The sequence below is a fragment of the Crotalus tigris genome, unplaced genomic scaffold (genome assembly GCF_016545835.1).
Source record: "Crotalus tigris isolate CLP2741 ecotype Arizona unplaced genomic scaffold, ASM1654583v1 scf7180000017551.9496454, whole genome shotgun sequence".
NCBI lineage: Eukaryota > Metazoa > Chordata > Lepidosauria > Squamata > Viperidae > Crotalus > Crotalus tigris.
The window spans coordinates 4,369,519-4,392,803 of record NW_024096469.1 but is presented as its reverse complement, the minus strand read 5'-3'; the positions used below and the strand labels follow the sequence as shown (position 1 = coordinate 4,392,803).

Sequence of the window (23,285 nt, the reverse complement as noted above, 5' to 3'; positions counted from 1 at the left end):
AGCTCTCAAAGCTGCAATCATTACATGTCCGCATAGATCATTAAGTGGAGGGCCAGAAAAGGGGGGCCAGGCTTCCTGATTTGGGTGGGGTAGGAAGAGAGTTGAGGATTCCAAGAAGCCTGGGCCCTCTTCCCAGCCTACCAGGGAGAATGATTGTGAGAATGGTATTTCTTAGTGCTTTTGCCAGATTTGAAGTCCTTTCCTCCAGCACGGGGAGGGGGGTGTGTGTGGTTTGAGAGCCGAGCGCCATGCAATGGGACTGAGCTCCCACCCTCACTGCAGCTCCTGCCAACCTAGCAATTTGAAAGCATGCAAATGCGAGTTGGTAAATAGGAACCACTTTGTTGGGAAGATATCAACACTCTGTGAAGTCATGCTGGCCACATGACCATGGAAATGTCTTTGGACAGCATTGGCTCAATGGCCTTGAAACAGAGATGAGCACCAACCCCTAGAGGTGGCAATGAGTAGCGGAGTAAAATCTGCAGGGACTCCTTTTCCTTTTCCTTACCTCCAGCACGCCAAAATCCCTTGATGAGCTGGAGAAATGGTACTCAAATTGGTGAAAACGCTGGCAAACACCACCATTCTGGAAGGCTCAGAACACTGGCATCTGCTAGCAGTTTAGCTAACACTATCCTCTCTGTCCCTCCAGTGGGAAGAAAATGCTAGAAAACTCCAATGTTCTGAGCCTCTCAGAACACCAATGTTTGCCACATTTGAGATCCATTCTCCAGCACGCTGTAGTATATATTATATGAACCTACTAAATGACATATGGGAATGTTAAAAGAAGGTTCAAAAGCTTACTAAAATTGAACCGTGAGACAAGTTACCCCTAATTACATCAGCCTTTCCCATTAGATCTGGCAGAGAAGGCATGCTGTGAATAACATCTGCTAGGGACTTACTTTTAGTAGATCCCAAGAGACAGGAATTCTGCACTGTGATACTTGCTTTATGTAACATACTTCCCCTGTGAAGTCAGGTTAGCTTCATCCCTGTTAATATTCCAGAAATCCCTCAAGACCTGGTTATGTCACTAGGCTGGGGGGTCCCAAGAATCCAGTAACATTTTATGATGGCTCCAATATTTACTCTCTCGATGTCTGTGTTTATTTTAATTTTTAATCATTATTGCTTTCTATTTTTATAATGGTGGCATTTATATAATTCTTTTTATTTGATTTTTGTATGCTGCCCACTTCTTGTGATATGGGCAACTATATAAATCTGATAAACAATAAATAAATAAATAAATAAAACTGGAAATCTTACATTGATGGAATAACTATTTACTTCAAACTTCCTAGTCATTTAAGAGAATTTTATTCATGTAGAATGTACTATTTTGTGTGTTTCCTAGTCAGTGTTTTGTTTTGTTTTTTTAAATTTCTGGAAAGTGCCTGGACAAGTTTCTGCAGTTTTCTTGAAAGTTTGCTACTGCTTCTTTCCTAAGGCTGAGAAAAAGTGATTGGCCCAAGATCACCCAACTGGCTTTGTGCCTAAAATCAGACTAAAACCCATGGTCTCACAGTTTCTAGCCTGATGCCTTAACCACTACATCAAGTTGGCTGTCAGAATGTACTATTAACTGTTTTCATACCATATGAAGTGGTACTCAATGGACAAAGGAAGTTCACTTTAAAGACTACTTCTCCCATTTTCACTGAAACTACATACTTCCTAACTCTAAAGTTTCGAAATGGGAAGGCAACAGTTCTGTAGTACATTCAAACTGAAGTAAAACAAGTGCATAATTATATGAAAGTTCTGGCTGCAAGTACTTTAGTATGTAAACTATTCCTGTCTTGACAATTACCAAACATACCAATGTGCATTGATATCAAACACTTTGCTATTAAGAAAAAGTCTCTTCAAATACTAAGAAATGACAATCCGTCCTGATTTCAACTGAATATTTAAATCTTTTAAAAATACTTTAAAATATTGCCTACTACACTATTCTCTGTAGCTTTGCAAACGTCAGCATTCAGAAAAAATTCTGATCATATGCATAGCTGAAATACAAAGATATAAATGAAATACCAACAGCTACTTTAATTTTGCTACACCCATTTCCTACATAAGCTAAAACATCTACTTTTCTTGTATAGCATTCTCAAAAGGAAAATATGTAGTTGTCCCTCACATAAGGTAGAGGTAAACATCTGCTTGCTGTCTGATAGTTTAATGGGCCGGGGTATTAGAAAAAAGATACATATATGAAGTTTTTAAACTTGTACAACAACTTTAATTATAGGTGGAGCTGCAAGAGAATTATAGGTCTTCCTTGTGCCCGGTGCAGAGTTTTCTAAATGGCTTCAAAAGTACTACCTTATAACACTGAAATAACTATATATCATTCTATATATTATGTAGAAGGGAAACCACATTAAGCTTTCTCATGTACATGATCCTTTCCAAGTTAAAACAATGGAAAGATCTCAGAATGCTGCATTTGCACAGCATTCACCATTAATCTTCAATACATAATAGTACAATAAAGCATACTGTATATGCCAATTATTGAAATTGGCATTGATTTTCATGTTGTCCTTCATCTCTAACAGCTAAAAAAAGAAAGCTGAATATACATTATTTAATGCTATTCATTCATTTTAACAAACTATGGGTATCCACAAGGAGAGAACACAAATATATGACATGATCATGTAAATACTATGATTTACATACTTGTGTCAGACATCGAGAAATACATAATCACAGCATTCGTATGATTATGTCATTGTGTAGTTGTGTTGTCATCTCATTGTGGATGTCGCTGATATAAAGCACTGGGTTATGTTGTCACCAAAAATATTAGGACCTTAAGGATGGATTCATTTGCTCCAAGATCCATAAAGTATTTAAAACGAAGCAGCTCAGATTTTGACACATTTGTACAGCAGCAGTACGAGCAATCCCATTATATCAATTCAAATGTATATTGCAATTGAGTCATAAACCTTGGTATGACTGAATTCTGAGCTGTTTATCAGAATCAGTTTCAGTCAATGGTATTTCTGGCTTACCTTTGCATAAAGTGTATCAATCTGAAAGGAGACACCCAGAAGAGCTTACAACATATAAAATGCAACAGCAAAATCCACATCATCCTTTCTGGATGTATTAAAAATTCATTACCCAAGATGTAAGGTATCAGACCTCAGGCTCACGTTTACGGCATTATTAAAACCAGGAGACTAAGCTGACAATAACCAGCTAAATTTCTTCCAGCGTTTACTTTCACTCTAGGCTTCTCCCCCCCCCTCCCCCAAAGACGCTAGTTTGCAAAAAACCCGAAACTTTCTGGAATATTTAACGCTTCCCGAGCTACGATTTTGTCGGCCCACGAACGGCTGGCAGAAGCCCGTAGTCTTCAACCCAGGCACTGTTACATTTTTTTGTTTCCACATTTCTCCCCCCTCCCCCACCCCCCACCCCCGATCGCAACCAGGAAGAGGGAAATGGGGGAGAAGCAGGGCAGAATGCGACTTCCCAAGGTCATAAAGGAAGTTACTGGACACGACTTCAACTCTTGTTGTCGTTTCTCCCTAGTTTGAATTAGAGGAAGAATCATAATCACGTTTGCTTCAAGGAAAGACCACGGATATCAGCGAGTCTTACTTTCGAGTAAACACGGCTCTACCGCCGCCGGGGACCCAGTTACGGGATCCGACGCTGGCTTCTCGCTTTCATACTGAATGCGGCTCTTGGGCGTTCCTCTGTCACCTCGCCGGGCAGAGTCAATCCAGTAGGACAGCCCGGACGAAAGGGCCCAGCAAAACCCCCCTCTTCCCTTACCGGAGCCGGTTCCCGACGCAGCCCCCTCCTCCCCCAACGGCCTCCAATACCCCGAGTTCCCGAAACCGCTCGGATCTTGTAACGCCGTCTCACCGAGGTAAATGTCCCCAAATGAGCCGCTCCCGATCTTTCGGCCAAGCCGGTACCGGTTTCCGACTCTCAACTCCATCGAGGCGGCTCGATTGGACCCAACCCTGTTGTAAGGACCCTGACTCAGAGCAGGGGAGCACCAGCGACCATCGCGGCCTTTAGTCCCGTCTCTCGACGCCCGAGGTGTTCGGGGGCGGCAGCGAACCCCGGGTGGGAAGGATGGACGCCGATTTTCCCCCTAGTCCCGGATTCCCCCCCCCTTAGCGCAGCTAGGACCGAGCCGCCATATTATGTGACCTCACTTCCTTGGCAACAATGGGTGGAGCCTAAGACGGCGGGCGCATCCTCTGATTGAAAGCTGGTTGAGAACAGGAACGGGGCGGGATTGTAAGATTGTGAGGCTTAGAAACGCCGCGTATCCATGACAACCTCCGCGACTGGAACATCCGGGCCTACCTCTCGCTTATTGATTCCGTCCGATGTCCGGTGGGGGGGGGGGGGACGGCGGTGACATCCTGCAGATGATTGCTTCGAGCGAGCCTCCCCCGAAAGAGCCCAGGCAGCCACCGAGTTTGCAGTTTCTTCCCTTGGTGTCCGTGCTCAAGCCACAGAATGGCGCAGAACTGGACTTGCACTTCGACTCTTGAGCAGTCCTTCCAACCTGTTGCCGTTCCCATGTATGCTGACTTCAACTCCACGATTTCCCACAGAGAAAATTAGGGGAATCGAAATCAAGTATATCCGGAGAGTACACAGGCGGGAAACACGGGTTTTTGGAAGATATCACCCGTACAAGTGTTCTTGCGTAAAATCCCAAGTAATGACGGTGCATTGGATTTATCAATAGCGTTTATTTCTGAAGTTTTAAACTTTGCTGTCACAGTTCACATCAGACATCATGTGCAATTAAATGCTAATTATTTTACTATTATATAGATTAGCATGTTATTTTAATGTTTTGCATTATTTTATGCTTGTCAAATAATATAATAAAACTTTTGATTTATTATTTAGGTTTTAGTTTATGTATTTTTATGGATGTAAATATTAGGTCAGGCTTTTTTTAAAATTAGCTACTAAAATATTACTATAAAATTTCAAAAAATATTTTCTGGCAAAAGTTTACTAATGAAGAGGGAAAAGGAATTATTCAGATCATGGTAGTGTTTAAGGTAATTGTATAAATAAATAAGATGGAGTCCAATAATTAGATATTCACTAATAAATATTTAGCCTATCATTATTTCTCTGTAGTAACTACATCTAACATCACGGAATTAGACATTCTTATAATGACAGTTCCCACTGTTCTCTTCCCATTGTGTGAAGATTATAGAAAGCACACGGAGAAGCATTGGTGAATTGAAGAGCTCCACAAGAGCAGAGCTGATGACCAGGGCAGAAAGAGGAGCCAGTGAATGCAACCACTCTTTGGAATTCTTCTCTGGAAGGAGAGGACCAGGATTGCCCCAAGTACTCCATGCAGTGGCTTCCCATGAGGAAATCGTTAAGACAGTGGTCTCCGGCAGGTTTTAGAGCTCTAGGATGATGGAGAAAGCCATCTTGCCTAGAGTGCAGTTTGGCACCTTCAAAACGAGACTGGCTTCATATAGTCCAGTGGTTCTCTACCTTTTTAATGCTGCGACCCCCAACCGGTCGTAAGTTGAGGACTACTCAACTGGTGCAGCACCGTTTGCAGAATGGGACTTTTGGCGGGCTCAACAGGGCAGAGACAGCCTGGACAATTCCTATTGGCTTTCGAAAGCCAATAGAATAAAAGGGAGTAGCACAGCTAAGGAAAAGGAGAAAAAAAATGGCGGACTGCGTTGTTTGGCGACCCCCGTGAAATGGTCGTTCGACCCCAAATGGGGTCCCGACCCACAGGTTGAGAACTTTGAACGTGACTAGAGGGAATAGAAAAAAATTGAGAGGTTGGTCTTGTAAAATATCCCCATTTTCACTTGCTGATAAAATAATGCTTAGGATCATTCAATGTAGATTAGAGCCCACCATGTAAAAGGAAATGCAGATTAATTTGTTGGATCTGTAATCAAATTCAAAACATCTCTGGGCAGCACACAGTGTGAAGAACAGAAAAACAGCAATGAGCAGAGATAGGCAACCCAGAAGAATCAACATTAATGATTCTTAGAATCATACTTAGAAAGGTAATCAAGCCAATTTTAGAAAAAGCTAAGGAATGAGAGACATTATAGTTTACACATACTAGTAAACAACAAAGTTGAAGAATAAAAATATATGCTTCGATGATTATGAAGGAAAGGCTTTAACTGTGTTGACCATATTAAGCTGTGGGCTGTCCTTGAGAAAATGGGAATCTCGGAGTAACTCCCTCTCATGTGAAATTTATACAAAGCACAGGAAGCCACTGTCTAGACAGAATATTGTAAACAAGCTTGCTCCAGATTGGCAGAGAAGTGAGTCAAAGCTCTTTTCTTATTTATTCAACTTATGTTGTGAATATATATATTGAGGGATGCTCAATATTAAGGGAGAAAGGAGTATGATTATAAAACTGGAGGAAAAAACAACAGTAACTAGTGCTACACTTATGACACTACTCTCTATAGTTGAAAGCCTACTCTGTAATGAAAGCCAAGGAACATAGTGAAAAAATGGGTCTAAGACTAAATATAAAGAAGACCAAACTACTGATAACAGATCAGACTTAGAACTGACAATGAAAACAGAGTGGTGGATATCTTCTATTTTTTAGGATCCTATCAACGTAAAGAAACAGCAATCATGCCATAGGCTGGCAACTGAAAAGGTAACAACGAAGGATTTTGAAAGAATATTCAAATACAGTGATGAGTCTGTGCACCTACAAAGATCAGATGAGTGCTCGGAATGGTTTTCCCATATTGGATATCCAAGAAAACAAATAAAATGGATCCTATAAAAAAATCAAAGTTCTCACTTGAGAACAAATGATAAGGCTCAAATAATCTCTTGGACACATTGTGTAAAGACTCAGGTTTCATGTGAGGGAGGAGAAAATGCTGTTAGGGTTTCAAGATTCTATTACTGAGCCTATACCAATAAAGTTCCAGTATTTATTGTGAAATGTGCTTCCTGATCTCGGTACCTTGAAAGATTGACAACAATCAATCCCATAAAGCTATTCCTGTAGGAAATTAAAATTGGGGGAAAATATCTACGTAGACAATTTTCAACTTTCAAAGAATGTACATGCAATAAATACTTTTTTCAATTTTTAATTGCTTACCCTCCTGTAACTAGTTTTTAACTTTTGACCTGTTGATTAATGACCATTCAAAATGGTTGTTAAGAATCTGAATGTGTGCTTTACAGGTCACTTCTGACCATTGTAAAATGTCATACCATGCTCCCATTGTCACATGACCACATTTTGGACACTTGGCCACAAGCATGCCTTTATAATTGTTTGCAGCATCTTGTGGTCACATGGCTGCAATTTGTGATGTTATTTGCTGGTTTTCAGCATTTTTTTGCCAATTTCCAATGAAAAGCTCCCATTCAAAAGAATGTGTTTCCATGTACAAATGTTTCTTGCTTAACAGTTGCTGTGAAAAATGTAGTAAAATCAGGTCTGGTTACATGAGTGCCTCATGACTATTACAGTAAATCAATCAAACCAATTATAGTCATAAATTTAGAACTACCTGTATAGTTATTAGTAGGAGCTATAATAATTTGCATCCAAACCACTGCAAACAATCGTGAAGCTAGAACATTGGTTGGCCTTTTTCTGTATATAAAGTGCTTCTTTTAATTATTCTAAAATATTATCTTACACATAAAATGTTAAAAATTGTCCTGTTAATATGCTACTTGCATGAAACTGTATAGAAGGGATGCACAATACATATTTCCTTGAATGTGTTGTTTTAGTGGCAACCAGTACTTATGTAAATGCATATTCTGAAATTCTACATAACGGTTACTTATTCTGAATTTGTATTAGTTTATTTTTTAGTAAGACTGGCAAGCTCCAGTATTTTTTTTATTTCTCTCTATTATTTAAATACATTTAAATATTTACCTGAAAATCAAGCAAATGAGAACCAGTTTGGTGAAGTGGTTAAAGTGCTGGCCTAGAAACCAGATGACTCTGAGTTCTAGTCCTGCCTTAGACAAGAAAACTGGCTGGTGACTTTGGGACAGTCATTCTGCTCAACCCATCTCACAAGGTGGCTGCTTTTGTGGGAAAAATAGGAGGAAGTACAGTATATATATTCGCCACTTTGCCTTATTTATAAAGTAATAAAGGTGGGACAAAAAAATCAAACAAATATAAAGCATGTCCAGCATAAAGCATGCTGAATATCCTATGTGCCAAAAGCAGGACTGAATCTACTCCATTGTTCAATTTACTTCCACCATGTATACCCATGCAATTGCCCAGTATGGGTATAATGTCATAATTTCACCTATTTTCTTTTAAATATATTGATAATGCAATGTAAAAAAAAGAATGCCAGTTTGTAAATTATCAAAAACATGTATTGGTGATGAATTTTTTTTTAAAAAAGGCAATAAAATTAAATCTATTTTCTTAGAACCACAGGCTGCAGGATCTGTATAAAAGAAAAAAAAATGAAAAGTCAGTCAACTAATTTTTATTAGATTTCATTCCACAGAAATCTTTTCATTGCCTACGTGAATCAGCAAGACATTAAAATAATTAACTAACATGGCTATATTACATCTTTTTATAAAAGTTATAGAAAATCAACATTCTAAAATTAAGAAAATTAGCACATTAAGCTGTGAAATGAAATTCTAGACTTAGTCATAAGAAAAGTCCTCACAAGCTAATGTTCACAGATATTTAACTGTTCTTTTTTGAAGTTTAAGCTCATATAAAATCTTGGTAGAGCCACATTAATATGCACATCTTCACAACAGTTTAGTTTATTAGAAGTTTACTGATAACATTTGCATTATGAGGTTTTGCTTTGAAAACCTTGCTTATATAAATCAAATAAGGTTTATAAAATAAAGTATGATCTTCTGCTAATCACACATGTAAGGAATATGTTCTATTATTCTATTCTAGTCCCCCCTGTATAGAGGAATAGTTGATGACAACTCCAATGTTTCTTACACTGATTAAATACTCGGAGAGATTAAAGAACTTTTAATCTACAGGGGAATTTATTTTAATAACATTCATTGATAAGTAGGGAAGTGTAGTTTTTAAATTTAATTTTAATGTGTTTAATTAAAAAGAAAAAACAAACCAATAAGAAAAAGCAAATGTGATTAGAGAAAACAATAGGACACACAGACATATGAACACAAATGTGATTTTAAAGACAAATACAGACGTTTAATCATTCATATTTAATATTTCTTCCCAAAATAAGATTTGTACAGCTGAAGGTGGCCCATTAGGAAAAGTGCTGCTAATATAACTGGTAAGCAAAATACAATTTTTCAGCCAGAATTATTTTTCATAGTATTAAATTCAATTGATCCAATGAAAATTGTCCTTTAGTTCCCCAAATTTTGAGATAACGATGAAGAATTAATTTCTTATGCTGTATTTACATGTATAAGGAAGCATAGCAGGATTCACTAAGAGACTGTTGGGTGTTATTCCCCAATTTCCTCAAAAAGTTTCAACCAAAAGGACAGATTAATTGTGATTATTTAAAAAATATTGTAGGCCATGAAATGGCTTAGTAGAATACACCAACTTCCATCCCAAATCATCCCCCCCCCCGAATTTTAAGAGAATGTCATACTCAACCTAAGATCATAAATAACATTAGTAAATACCCTTGTGTTTAAATTTATATACCTCACTCTTAAGATGTTGCAGTTTTAAGTGATGAGATCAATACATTTTGTGAAGGAATGATTGAGGCTGAGCCATCTCAAACTATAGTTGACAGATGTAAGCATTCCTTCTGCAAAGTATATTCAATACCAATGGCATCTTTATTAATAATTATTTAATTCTATAAAACCCAAGCTAGGTGGCAACATTTAATTGTCCTTGGCTGATACCAGAAAGCTAAACATGGTCTGGGTTGATTAGTACTCAGATAGCAAACCTAGTATCTCTGATTGAGAGATACTACTTGTAAGTAATAATGGGAATTTTTAAAAAAAATCCCATTGGAGGGAATAGCAAGCCACATCCATGTTACTGTCGAGAAAACTACATATCTGTAGAGAAATCCAATTCAGCTTGAAGCATACTTATAGTACTGTTTATTTTCTGTTTCCTTAAAGGTATTTATCCTCATTAAAGAAAAAAAAAAACGAGAATACAAAGAAAAAAGGTAACTCATGTTATTTTATTATTTTAATTCTTAATTATATAAACTCTTTCAAATTTGGTATTCTTTAACCTCTATCATGCTTTTGTACAATTTCTCGAATCCTACATTTTTGTTATATATAGATAAAACATTTAATAGTTACCTAATTTTAAAGTAGTCATTTTAGAAATCAGAGTAGTGTTTCAACCTGAATAAAGTAAAACAGAATGAATATTAGAGAGCTTAAGAACTATTATCATCTATCCATGACACATATGATCTGATATGGCTTTTCTGGAGATGACTTCTAATCAGAGATATTGTATTATTATATTACTTAAGGGTTAAGGTACACTGATTTTATTAGGCTTAAGTACACCCTAGTCATGCTTATGAACGATCTGGAAATACTATTCATTAACTTGATTCTTTCCATTAATTTTTAGTTGTTTTTAATACTTGATTTAAAATATAGAACTTAAATGTGCCAAATATTGACAACACTCCCACTGTATACTATATTTTTATTATACTATGAAAAGCAGTATTAAAAGTATGCCAGAAGTTATATCATTAGTCAATTATTTATTACATACCTATACAATAAAGCTTTGCCTTTGTTGTTTGCTATGGAAAAATATCCACTTCTTGGTGAGAAATCCATACAGTAAGCTAAATAGAACAACTTCCTCCTGAACACAGGAAAATTTGAGAATACTGTAAATGAAGGAATATGGACCTGTAAAAAAAGGAATAAAATTGTTAAAAATAATACAAACTGTTGCATTGTTTTAAATGTATTCACGTTTTCCATTAGGTAGACTTCTTCATTTATTATAGGATATTTAATTTTGATGCAGCAATAAAATAGCTAATATTTTATTCAGGCAGAGCCAGTGAAGTCTTCAGATTTTTGAGTAATATATAAAATTTCAGCCAGACCTTTTTCTCAGATAACAATTGTAAGTACTAAAACTGCCTCCCTTTAAAAAATAAGACACAGGCTTTTAGTATTATTTTATTATCAATGAATTACTGAATTAATCTTTCTCTGAATAGATGCTTTATGCTAATATTTGTAATCCTTACAAAATAAATATTTGTTTGTTTCTTCTGCAAAGGGTGGAACAATTCTGAAAACAAGTTTTCATAAAGGAATCAAGTGTTTATTATAGATATTTTTCTTTTTGACATTTAAAATACCTGTGTAATCACAAATAGTTGTAGGGTTACATAAGTATTTTGTGTAAATAAAGGATTCTGCATTGTTTTACAACTTTTCATGTTTAATAAAATGCAATCTGTTCTGTTGCTCGAAATTCCCCTTCACTTTTTATTTTGGTTTGCCCTCTTCCATGCAAATACGTGCAAAATGGAGGAAATGAAAGTTTCAGCACAACATTAATAAAAATGTGCTTACCAGTTTCAATGCATCATCCATTTTATTAGAAGCCATTGCTAGTATTTCAGTGGTTGGGTTGAATGCTAACGATGTAGAAGGCGTGACCAAGTTCATTATAGCCTTAAGAGGCTTAGGACGTGTTTCTCTGATGCAATCATCATGGGCATACACATTGACAACTCCGGAATTAGAACTAGAAAGAGAAATGTTAATGACTTAGAAACAGATCAGCTACTTATATTGTAGCACATATTCAAATGTTTAACAAAAACAAATCCCAAAGGTTCTCTTCAATTATACTACATATAAATGAGGGGACAATTATATTACATGCTAATGAAGAGATAACTTTTACATTTTTATAAATTCTGGACGAAATAGTTCAGGTTGATATTGACTTCAAAGCCTTGTACACATATTTTTAGGAAATAATTTCACAAAATTGACAAATATGACCACTGCAAGACAAAAACTATTCTTAATACTAAATTTTCATCTGGGGAAAAAAGGGATATTTAAAAACATTCAGATTTGACTCAAAGAATATCAAAATTATTACAAGTATCCTTAAATTATGAGATATGTTATCTATTCAGAAACCCTACAGATTTCAGCTAGTCTGACTCAAGCTGTGGATAAGATGTGCTGGTTAACTACCTCCATGATTATGTTTGACCTTGGTAGCCCTTAATTTTTAAAGGGAAAAGTTACATATGTGGAAATGAACAGACAATACTACCCCAGAGCTGTCCTTGATCCTTGAAGCAATCTTAATGATTTTTTAAGACAGGAGTCTTCAAACTTGGCCCTTTTATGACTTGTGGACTTCAACTCCCAGAATTCCTCAGCCAGCATGCCTAGTTAAGGAATTCTGGGAGTTGAAGTCCACAAGTCATAAAAGGGCTAAGTTTGAAGACCCGTTTTAAGAGGACAAATTGCTTTCATCAGCGGTTTGGAGGGCATTTTGTAAGTCATACCTCTGAATGAATAGTCCAAGCAATTACTTCCAAATGAAGTTTTCTTTACATGGAGTGGACTAATCCAGAGCTGGCACCGAAATACTTCTACAAATCTAATCTGGATTATATACTGCAAAGATAATGCTTCACGAACATGCAGATATTTTGGCTTGTAAATCATGATTTAGCAAGCCATGGTTTAATGTGTATGTAATTCAGTCTCTCCCCTTGTGCAGATAGATGCTCAATATTTAAGGACATATTAGTACTTGTTTTTCCTTTTACTTACTTACCCACATGCAATATATTGGCTGTTTTTAGAGACTGCAATAGAAGTACCATGCAGACAACCTTCATCAGTAAACTTGTTCAGACAACGCCTGCTTTTCACATCCCATACGAAGACTTCACCCTCATCTGACAGGTAAGTTACGTTATTGAAAACAATGTTTATAAGAATTTAAACATCACATGCTTGATTTAGAAAACAAAGAAGTGATTAGACTGTGAATCTTTTGACAATAATTAAAATTGTTCTTGTGTTATTTTGTGTTATTTTTAATAGAAGATATGGATTATAAACTATATAGAGCAAAACAAAAGGTATTTTTTTGCTACTGGGAGGCTGTATTGAGTTACAAACATTTATTTTATCTCCCATCTTTATTATTTTTATAAACAACTCAAAGCAGTGAACATATCTAATGGTCTTTTTTCCTTCTATTTTCCCCACAACCATCATCCTGTGAGGTGAGTTGGGCTTAGAGCGACTGGCCCAAGGTCACTCAGCCAGTTTTCACGCCTAAGGCAGAATTAGACGTGATGATCTTCTACTTTCTAGTCTGGTGCTTTAACCACTAAACCAGGGGTGCTTGCACCCCCTGGGAGTGCGAGATGATATTCTAGGGGGTGCAAAAACTTGGGTTTTCAAAATTATTGTGTATATGCATAATTCGTTGCCGTTATTTCAAACTTTTGTAAGGGGTGCAAGAATATATCAGAAGCGTTCTAGGGGTGCGGGGTATAGAAAAGGTTGGGAACCACTGCACTAAATCAAATATTACTGTACTATTTTATGTTTTAATGATCACTGTTATCTGTGGTTTTGAAATGGGGACAATTAATACAACAGCAACAACAGAAGTCAAACTAAAAAATATTTCTGTCACCAAACTACAAATATTAAATCTGCATGTCATCAAGTCTGGAAACATTACCAGAATGTGTGTAGATTCTGCTGCCATCTGGAGAAAATGATGATGCAATAGCCTTTCCATTTATTTTCATGCTTCCAATAAATTCTTTAGTCTAAAATGGACACATAATGCCTGTAATCACCTTTATTTATAAGACTATTAAGCAAAACAGCCTAAATCTTACTGAATTATTCTCTATTTTGGGAGAAATGAGAATATCCCAACATAAAGATTATATAATTTCCTTTAGTGTGTTTTGTTATTGTTACCCTACTTTACTATGATGCCATCTTTAGCTTGTTTTTTTTTCTTTTGTAATATTAGTTTACTCATTTATAATGTATTTAATGAAAACTCTTATAACATAAAGTATAAAAGATAAAATTAAAGAGCTATGGATTGGATTCAGCAAACTTGCAATAAAATATTGTATGGATTAACAAGTGTATGAATATGTCTTAGTATTAATTAAATGGTAACATATTGCCATCTGAACTATGTTATCCCAAACTAAACATTTAAGTAGAAACTTTACCTTCATTGTAATCAAATGAAGATAACCAGATGTTCCACTAAGCAGCAGGAATGTTCCATCTGGAGATACTTCAAATTGTTTGACAATCTTCTCCTCTAAGCCTTTAATTCAAAGCAAACACGTAAGATATAGTTCTTCCATATACAGAATTTATTTTCAAAATCTATATTCAATTTAGCAATGCAATCCCCTAGATTTTAGGGAGATATATTCTCAGGTAAAAGTGAAAGTACTCAGACGAAAGTAAAAGTTTGTTGTACATATCCGAAAATGAAAGTTTGATTCAGATAGATAGATAGAGACAATCAAATTTCCATTTTGGACATGTATAACAAATATACACCCATATACATCCATCCATACACACACACACACACATACACACACACACACCTGAACATCTAGCTGAGGTTATAAAAGCAGATATATAGAGACAAAGGTACAAATAATATTTGCCTAGTCTTTTCTTCTTGGTAGAAAAAATACGATTACATTCAGGAACCTTAATGAAAAATAATTACCTCTGATGTGATTTATAGGAATAATTTTTCCTTCCATCATGTCATATATATAAAATAGCTTGTTATGAATGCTAGTAGCTATAACCTGGTCTCCTTCTGCACTGAAACGTGCCTTGTAAATTGGAAAGTCTTCCAAGTGAATGCTCTGTATCTGTGGATTTGTGATACCATCCACCTTAAAGAAAAAAGTAACACTGTTCTCTCAGTACCTATGTGTACTAAGGATGTATAAATGCAAAATACAATACTTAGCTCTTATGAACTAACTTTTTCTTTCCAAGTTAAGAAGCCCATTAAGCTCTGCAAAATTCATGTATTCAATCTTCCCCAAATAAATGAGTGTAATTCAAAGCCTCCCATACGTATGAAGTTACTATTACTTACTACAGTAGATGATGCTTTGACATAATTCTTTTGCTTCTGAGTAAATACTCAGAAAGTCCTGCTTGTCTACATAGTCTTTGGGTTTAATCTTCTATCCCACATACTGCTCTCATCCCAGACCCATAGATGTGATAGCAAAGAACAAGCTGCTCAGTTTAATAGTAACTGTATGGACAAAAATAAAGTAAAATTTATATCATTCTTACCTGGAATAGTGATATAGATCGATCACGCCCAGCTGTCATAACAACTTGAGCAGTAGGATGAAACTGCACAGTTGTTAGTTTGGCATCTGATACACGTTCATTATTGGCGTGCACACAATTTTTCATCTACGAGACAGAATATGAACATAAGAGTTCTTTTAAACAGAACATAGAAAAACAGAAAAGCTTAAGTTGAAAATTTCTATTGGGATTAGAGTATGTTTCAGTAAATTTGCTATTAGGTCAATTAAAGGTGCAAGTGAGATTTAAAATATATCAGTGGTTCTCAACCTTTATAATGCTGCGACCCCCAACTGGTCGTAAGTCGAGGACTACTCAACCAGTTGTAAGTTGAGGACTACTCAACTGGTGCAGCACCGTTTGCAGAATGGGACTTTGGGCGGGCTCAGCAGAGCAGAGACAGCCTGGACAATTCCTATTGGCTTCTAAAAGCCAATAGAATTAGACTCTATTCAAGAGAGTCTATTCTATTGGCTTTCAAAAGCCAATAGAATAAAAGGGAGTAGCACAGCTAAGGAAAAGGGGGAAAAAAAATGGCGGACTGCGTTGTTTGGCGACCCCTGTGAAATGGTCGTTCGACCCCAAATGGGGTCCCGACCCACAGGTTGAGAACCACTGAAATATATAATACCAAAATACAAAAACTGTGGAACATTTGGAGGGATGACATGTCTCAAAAAATTACATCACTCTAATTCTTACTGAATGATTGGCAAGAAAAAACATTCTGAATTTTAAAAAGTTCTGAATAAAGAATCACTGTTATATATTATTTGGAATGCTACCTTGCTCTCAAGGAGAAAAAAAATGTATCTTATTCCCATGATACTGCAAATCCTACAAAAAAGGAAGAGGTAAAAAAAAATCATCTAAGTAAGGAAGATTTGGGAAGTCTGAAGTAGAGAACCACTTAAAACGGCAGTGGTAAGTTCCACCCAATTGCTATTTTTAGTTAGCTAAAGGGAGGAAGATGTTAGTTAAGCCCACCTTCAGAAATAAAGATAATGCTGTCTGCCTGATAATAAGGTTGACTTCTGCTTCTGTCCATTTTACTACAGGTAGTCCTCAACTTATGACCACAATTGGGACTGAAAGTAGTTAAGTGAGTCACACCCAATTTTACTACCATGTTTCTCTGAAAATATAAGACCCGGCCTTATATTTTTTTTGCCTTCAAAAGAGGCACCAGGTCTTATTTTGGAGGGATTATCTTAGGACTGCCGCAGCCAGGCCTCCTACGCCCTGATACTTGTCATGCCGCTACCCAAGTTCTTCTGAGGCTGCACGCCACATAGCACCACTGCCACCGCTTGCGGCACAAGGCTCATCAGGCTGCTTGCACCACTGTTCACACTGTAATTGATGCGAGAAGCTGTGCGGCCTCCTGCAAGTGGCAGTGACAGTAACGGCGCGAGGGGCGTGACAAAACCTATGATGCGAGCGGCGGTAGCGGTGCAAGGAGCTTTGCGGTGTGAGCAGTGGCCTTATAAGCCTCACACCATGAGTGGCAGGACAATGTGCCATGTAGAGTGCAGCCCCAGAACTCAGGCAGCAGTGCGACAGGTGTCAGGGCGTGGGAGGCCTGCAGTGGTCCTAAGGTAAACGGGTGCAGGGCGTGTGGAGCAGCTCCATTGCCCCACCCCAGCTTGATTTTTACACATACACTTCGCCCCTAAACTAGGGCTTAATTTTTGGGTAGGACTTATATTAGGCCCACCCCAAAAATCAAGTTAGGGCTTATTTTCAGGGTACGTCTTACTTTTGGGGAAACACGGTACCTTTTTTCTTGTCCTTAGGCAAATCACAGTCATTAAACAAACCTGGTTTGCCCACTGACTTTGCTTGTTGGAAGCTCTCTGAAAAGGTCACAAAGGGTGATCGCATAACTCTGGGACCCTACAACTTTCTTAAATACATGGCTTTTGCCAAGTGCCTGAATTTTGATCTTATGACCATGAGGACACAGGCAATGTTCATGTGAAGACCGGTTGTAAGCACCTTTTTCAGCAGTTTTATAACACTGCACAGTGGTTAAACAAATGGTTGTTAAGTTGAGGACTACTGTATCAGTTTGCTCTTGTAGATTCTGTAGGTCTTATAACTTCTTTATAAGGCAGATTGCCAAATCCAAAAGCATATATAGGTAGTCCTTGACTTACAACCACAACTGAGCCCAACATTTCTGTTGTTACGCAAGACAGTTGTTAAGTGAGTTTTCCCCCATCTTATGACTTTCCTTGCAAAGTGATTGAGTGAATCACTACAGTTGTTTAATAACATGGTTGTCAATTGAATCTGGCTTCCCCATTGACTTTGTTTGTCAGAAGGTCACAAAAGGTGATCACATGACCCTGAGACACGGCAACCTTCTTAAATACATGCCAAGCGCCTGAATTTTGATCATGTGACCATGGGGATGCTGCAACTGTCGGAAGTGCGAAAGATAGGTCGTTTTTTTCCGTGCCATTGTAACTTCAAACAGTCTCTAAACAAATGTTTGTACCTATATTGTGATTATACATTACATGGTGCTTTAAGCATTGAGATTGTGCATGGCTATCTTGTGCTGTGTGTCCAAGTTGCAAAACTGAAAAACAATGTCTGCTTGCTTTTTGAGATAATGTACTGTTTGATTCAGTGTTGTTTCATTATTTATTTTTTAATAAGTCTACATTAATATTTCTGTAAGTTGGCTTCAAGTAGTATGAACAAAGACTAGGCTGAGAAAGAAAGGACCAAAGAACTTCTGAATTTCCACTACTCTTCAAGGCAGAAAATTCACTGTATATTGAGGTTTCTTTTGTTCCAAGTTCTAAGGGTTTCTTATTTATGCACATACTCCCTTTAACATAAATTTTATTTTAAAAATGTTTATCTTACTCTTTGACATAAAAATGCACCAGTAAGACTATTCCTTTCCTTGAGCTGATGAACATGATGCAAAAAGTTCTCCTTCAATGCTGAAGTTCCATGTAACTATATTACACTTAGACTTAACAATATATTCAAGATATAACAATGGCATCAGTAGCATTAGGACAACATTCACAAATCTTCAATGCCCCCATATTTACCATTTCCCATTTATAAGCTTGCTAGAACAGTAATAAATAAAAATGCAGTAAATTTTATTTACCTGTAAAATGCCTTTTGGTAAAGAGTCTGACGCGATCACAAAATTGCCTGTCTTGTGCAACAGATCATCATCCTCTTCATCCTCAGTGTCACCTTAAGCAGAGGAAGTCCTTGTCAATAATTAATAATCTGTGCTTAGATATCTCACACAGTAAGTTTGCACAAGACTGCATCTTCTATTTATAAAGGCGATCAAAGACTAGCTTCAGTTACCTTTGTGTTCAGTTTTCCTTTTGGTTTTGTTCTTCATGCCTCTCAGTGCCCAAGAAGGAGTTGTTCCCATAGCACCTTGAAACCTGTAAAGAAGTATTATTACTAAAGACAAAGTAGCCTTTGTCAAATAAGGATAAGTCAAAAATTTGTAATTAATGTTACAGTCAGCAAAATATGAGGAAACAGAGAATGAGCAGCAGATAAAGTGAGGGACAAAAGGCAAGAAATGGGTGACCATTGTTACCTAGCAATATATGATCTTTCTTCCCTGCGCCTCCCAGCCACATGCTGTGATGGAAGAATTATTTAAATGAATGATAGCACACTTGAACTTATATAGAACTTTGTATAGTACATGGTGTATACATTCTGAATTCTACAAATTTGACTTTGTATCACTGAATCTTTTATTAGGAATGTGGAAGAAGTCTTCATCCGGCAGTGGATAGACAATGGCTAAAATGATGATATATAAACTGATTTTCATGTTGATGATTGTAAGAAAATGTGTACAAAAACCATGTTTAGTAGGCAAAAAAAGTGTTGCTACTTCTTGCATTCAACACAAATATTTCAGACTGTAACTGAAATAAAATCTCCAAAGATAGCATTATATAAAATAACTTATGTTACCAATAAAACATACTCTTCTTGAAATCTTCTTTGAAGTTTTGTTTTCGAAAGCTTATTTTCAGCATCACTTTTCATCATGTTTTTCCGATGCCGATGTGTCATGTCAATTCTGGGGGAAAAAAACATATACTAAATTCATTCACTTGACTATTTATTCATATTAATATATTTAAAAGGTAAAGATTCCAAATTTCACTCCTTTGAACTAACACATCCAGGCAAATTTTGGCAATACTATGGAAATGATTTTCTGTACGTTATTCCAAGATTTTTCTAAAATTTTAAATGGCTTAATGATGTAGTGCATGACAATCATATTATCATTGCCTTTATCATTATTCTATTTATCCTTATGATATATATTTTAATAGATTTGAACATGTCCGGAGCAGTATGATTGTTAAACTATATAAAAATGTGACAAATAAAATATTGTTATTATATATTAGATCAGATTTCTTTAACCAGGTATCCTCCAGATGTCAGGATTACAACTCCCAAAATTCTCAGCAGGGCCGGGGTGAGTAAGTTGAGAAAATCTATAATACTGTATAGATCCTATATTAATATTTCATTGTGGCTGAAGTACCAGACATAAGTAAAGATTCAGATCTCAACACACAAATTCACTAAACAGTTTTCCACACAGTTTAGCTAATTTCATCTGGCTACCGTTAGAATAAGAAGGATAGCGAGGCAATTATATAACGTATTTTGCTCACTGGAGGAAAGGCATAAATGGAAAAAGTCAGTGTATATAATGCAAACAGCAGTCTGTATTCACATTTAATATTATTTGATTAATAACAAGAATACCAAAGTGAAAGAGAGTAATTGGGCAATATTTTTAAAAATGCGAAGAAGGCATTAAAATCAATTCTTAAATTGAAAAGTTAAAAAAGTTAGTTAAAACATTTACACCCCAATATATTTAAATATATTAAAGGAAAGTGCAAATATAATTTGCTTATGACATCATTTGACTGAAATCAATTTACTGAGTATTGCATACATTTCTTCAGCTTCATCATCTTCATCTACCCATACTGGCTTTTTCAGTGGAAGGAAGTTGTCTTCTGTATCAATCTCCGCTTCAGAATCACCAGATTCTTCTCCAAAGTTACTGCCAACCACATTACCACCCTACAATTTTTAAAGCAAAACTGTTTAAAAGGAAAACTTGAAAGCAGAAAGTTTAAACGCTTTTTAATCTATTTTTGATGTAGCTAAGCAAAGTAGTCATTTGACATCATGCTTTACAGTTGCATCACTCAGTAATGGACATGCCAGTCCCAATTACATGATCAAAATTCAGGCACTTGGCAAATGGCATGTATTTATGATAGCTGCACTGTCCTGGGGTCATGTGATCACCATTTGTAACCTTCCCTGCCGGCTCCCACAAGCCAAGTCAATGGGAAAAGCTACATTCGCTTAACAACCAAATGATTCACTTAACAACTGCAGTGATTCATCTAACTGTGGCAAAGAAGTGATAATGGGGCAACTCACTTAACAACGTCTTGTTTAGAAATGGAAATTTTGGGCTCAATTGTGGCCATAGGTTGAGGACTACCTGTATTCTGTATCCCTAAATGAAACAGCACAGAGGAATTAAGTTTATTTCATTTCTCTTGATTTACTAAACCACTATTTTTTTTTTCAAAAATCAACACTCTCTCCCAGGATAAATAGAACATTCCATTCACACTTTTACCTCTTCCTCACATGTAACACAACTCAAGTGCAGAAGGTTAGGGACTAACTATTAGGCTAAATGGAGAAATTGAGGGGTCCTTGGTGCTCCCTGAGCTTGGTTTTCTTTTAGACGTTTCAATACTCAAACGAGGTAACATCATCAGTGTTAACAAGGAGTAAGTAAATGGAGAAATAACCTTCAAAGTACAACAGCAGCATTAAAATATTTTGATGCTCTGCGGATTATCGCTCCATTTCATATAAAGAAAGAGCTACCTGTTGAATCCCTGCTTGCACACACACACACAAATTTTAGGGCAGTGTTTTTCAAACTTGGGCAATTTTTTTATGCGTGGACCTCAACTCCCAGTTGCCAAGTGTAAAAAATACAGTTTTAGAGAAATAGGTTGAAAAAAAGGGGAGGACAGATGAAGGGTCAGATGAAAGAATGTACGTGCAGATGAGGCCCTGGGGATCAGAAGAAGGGTCATATGTGGAGATAGGACCCAGGTGTGGTTGTGATGGACATGGGAGTGAGGAATTCTGACAAGAAACATTTACGCTTAAATAACTTTTTCTTTGACAGCTTTTCCTTTCTGCTCATTGAGGAATTTGCAGTATAAGCTTGCTAACAGTTGACATGTTAGGAGGGCTGCGGGGGATGGGGGAGCTGCAGGGACAATGAAGTGAGATAGATTCACAGGTTTAACCACTTAGCCAGGATATTAAGCTCACAAGAAATATTAAAACCATATAGTTGGCACAGGAAACAAGAAGCTTTGCAAGATTCCTGTGACCTAAGGTGGCGTGACATTTAGCTATTTTGCATAGCAAGCTAGAAAGCTTTAAGTAGGGGGCTGCAATCCAGGCAACCAATCAATATTATATGTTATGCGTGTCTTATGGGGGGGGAGGGCAAAGGGGTGTATGAGAATCACCTTGGATTATAAAAACTGCTGTAAGACTGTAATCGGGGCCTTGGTGGCTTTCAAAGCCGAGATCACTTTTATTTCTTGATACCAAAAATGAAAGGTTTTTTTCCACATCTTGGGTTTAGTGATCAGTTGGCTTCAACACCAAGCTTAGACCCAGTTTTGGGAACAACACAGAAATAGCAAAGCTCGGCTATAATGTGAGAAAGGGCAAGGCCTCTGTCCCGTTACCTGGGTGCCCGAGGTTTGAAAACGCCGCAGCAGACCTTCATCTTCCTCCACATCGCCAAAGACCAGCTCCTCCAGGCCACGCTCGGAGGCCGGCTTTTCCGCCAGAAGAGCCAAGTGGTGAGTTCGGCGGTCGTCCTCTTCAGATACGGTTTCTTCACGCCGACGCTCTCCCACTCGAAGTCTTTTTCGAGTCGGCATCTTGCCGGAATGAAGTGCAACTTTCGCCTCCATGCTTTCTCCTCATAGGGGAAACGCGAACCGGACGTGAAATGTCCATTTCCTTTTCTTGCAGGAACCGGAAGTCTTTTTCGGATGAGTTGCCCCCCAGCATAAATACACTTATGCAAAACGCTGCCTGCCGCTGGGGCGCTGTTTCAGGGGCTTTTGAAAGAAGTTGAACCGAGGAACTGGACCCCTCTTGCGCATTCTGCTTCTTCCTTCCCGTACATAGTAGCGTTCAAAATAGGCTCGGAAGTGTATAATTTGGACAACTCTTTACGCTTCTGAATTAATTTCTCTTGAGACGCCGTCTCACGTGACTCCCCGAGCTCCGCCCTCTTCTCACGTGATATCCATTTTTCAATTCAGACTCCCCCATTTTTTTTCCCCTTCAAAAGATTCAAAGGGTTGCGCCATTGCTCGTGAGGTTATGGGAGGGGGGTTTGCGCCATTTCTTCTGAGGTTATGAAAGCCCATCTGCATCTCGGACGCACATTTCGAGTTAGCCAACGCCGCTCCTTAATCCCGCGATTTAACCGCCTCCGAACTCCCCCCCCCGCCTGCTTCCTCACCCACTTCCGCATCATAGATGACGTCGCCAGTACCGTCCTGCGAGGGAGGACGACCCAAACAGCGGGGCAGCCAATAAGGACGCGCCCTGGAGGGGGGCCGTTCTGCGCAGGCGCGATCCAGTTATGCTAATGTTGTTGATATTCTGGAGCTTAGAGTGGACTGTTTTTTTCTCTCGCTCCCCGGGTTCTCTCGCAGAAGTGGGAGGCTGAACGGTCTCCTTTCTCCACCCTGGCCCTGCCCCTCGGAAAGGGG

The 23,285-nt window shown here is 37.6% G+C and overlaps 2 protein-coding genes and 1 long non-coding RNA gene across 8 annotated transcripts in view; 1 reads left to right on the top strand and 2 right to left on the bottom strand.

The window, feature by feature from the left end:
* The window catches only part of CSNK1D (casein kinase 1 delta), a 34,078-nt gene extending 29,914 nt beyond the window's left edge, over window positions 1–4,164 (bottom strand). For 2 of the 6 annotated variants that reach the window (XR_005556816.1, XR_005556817.1), the window contains exon 1: window positions 3,901–4,163. Coding sequence is in view for 3 of the 6 variants with exons in the window: in XM_039344153.1 (XP_039200087.1) it covers window positions 3,901–3,976 (76 nt within the window). In the remaining 3 variants the exon portion in view is untranslated. Of the gene's footprint in view, window positions 1–3,900 lie in introns of all 6 variants that reach the window. The other 4 variants (XM_039344153.1, XM_039344170.1, XR_005556815.1 and 1 more) reach the window with 3 other exon arrangements.
* Window positions 4,165–8,384: 4,220 nt separating this feature from the next.
* On the bottom strand, window positions 8,385–23,258 carry UTP18 (UTP18 small subunit processome component). Its single transcript, XM_039344116.1, has 14 exons — window positions 22,242–23,258; window positions 20,393–20,523; window positions 19,394–19,489; window positions 18,748–18,830; window positions 18,536–18,627; window positions 15,379–15,504; window positions 14,789–14,963; window positions 14,268–14,368; window positions 13,754–13,844; window positions 12,830–12,953; window positions 11,596–11,770; window positions 10,772–10,914; window positions 10,339–10,383; window positions 8,385–8,480 (listed from the first exon to the last, which is right to left on the bottom strand). Exons 1-13 carry the CDS (start codon window positions 22,470–22,472, stop codon window positions 10,359–10,361), a joined length of 1,593 nt encoding a protein of 530 aa, XP_039200050.1. The 5' UTR covers window positions 22,473–23,258; the 3' UTR covers window positions 8,385–8,480; window positions 10,339–10,358.
* On the top strand, window positions 8,487–12,963 carry LOC120308277. Its single transcript, XR_005556814.1, has 3 exons — window positions 8,487–9,323; window positions 10,147–10,196; window positions 12,858–12,963. It is a non-coding gene; the product is annotated as an uncharacterized LOC120308277 (long non-coding RNA).
* Window positions 23,259–23,285: the final 27 nt, after the last annotated feature.

What these genes read in the sequence shown, in the direction of transcription:
- UTP18 (XM_039344116.1), bottom strand. Translation starts at nt 22,472, where the DNA reads ATGGAGGCGAAAGTTGCACTTCATTCCGGCAAGATGCCGACTCGAAAA. An exon ending in GATCTATATCACTATTCCAG is followed by an intron (nt 14,964 to 15,378) that starts GTAAGAATGATA and finishes TTTTTCTTTAAG; the next exon opens with GTGGATGGTATCACAAATCC. An exon ending in CAGAATCTACACACATTCTG is followed by an intron (nt 12,954 to 13,753) that starts GTAATGTTTCCA and finishes CTTACCTGTCAG; the next exon opens with ATGAGGGTGAAGTCTTCGTA.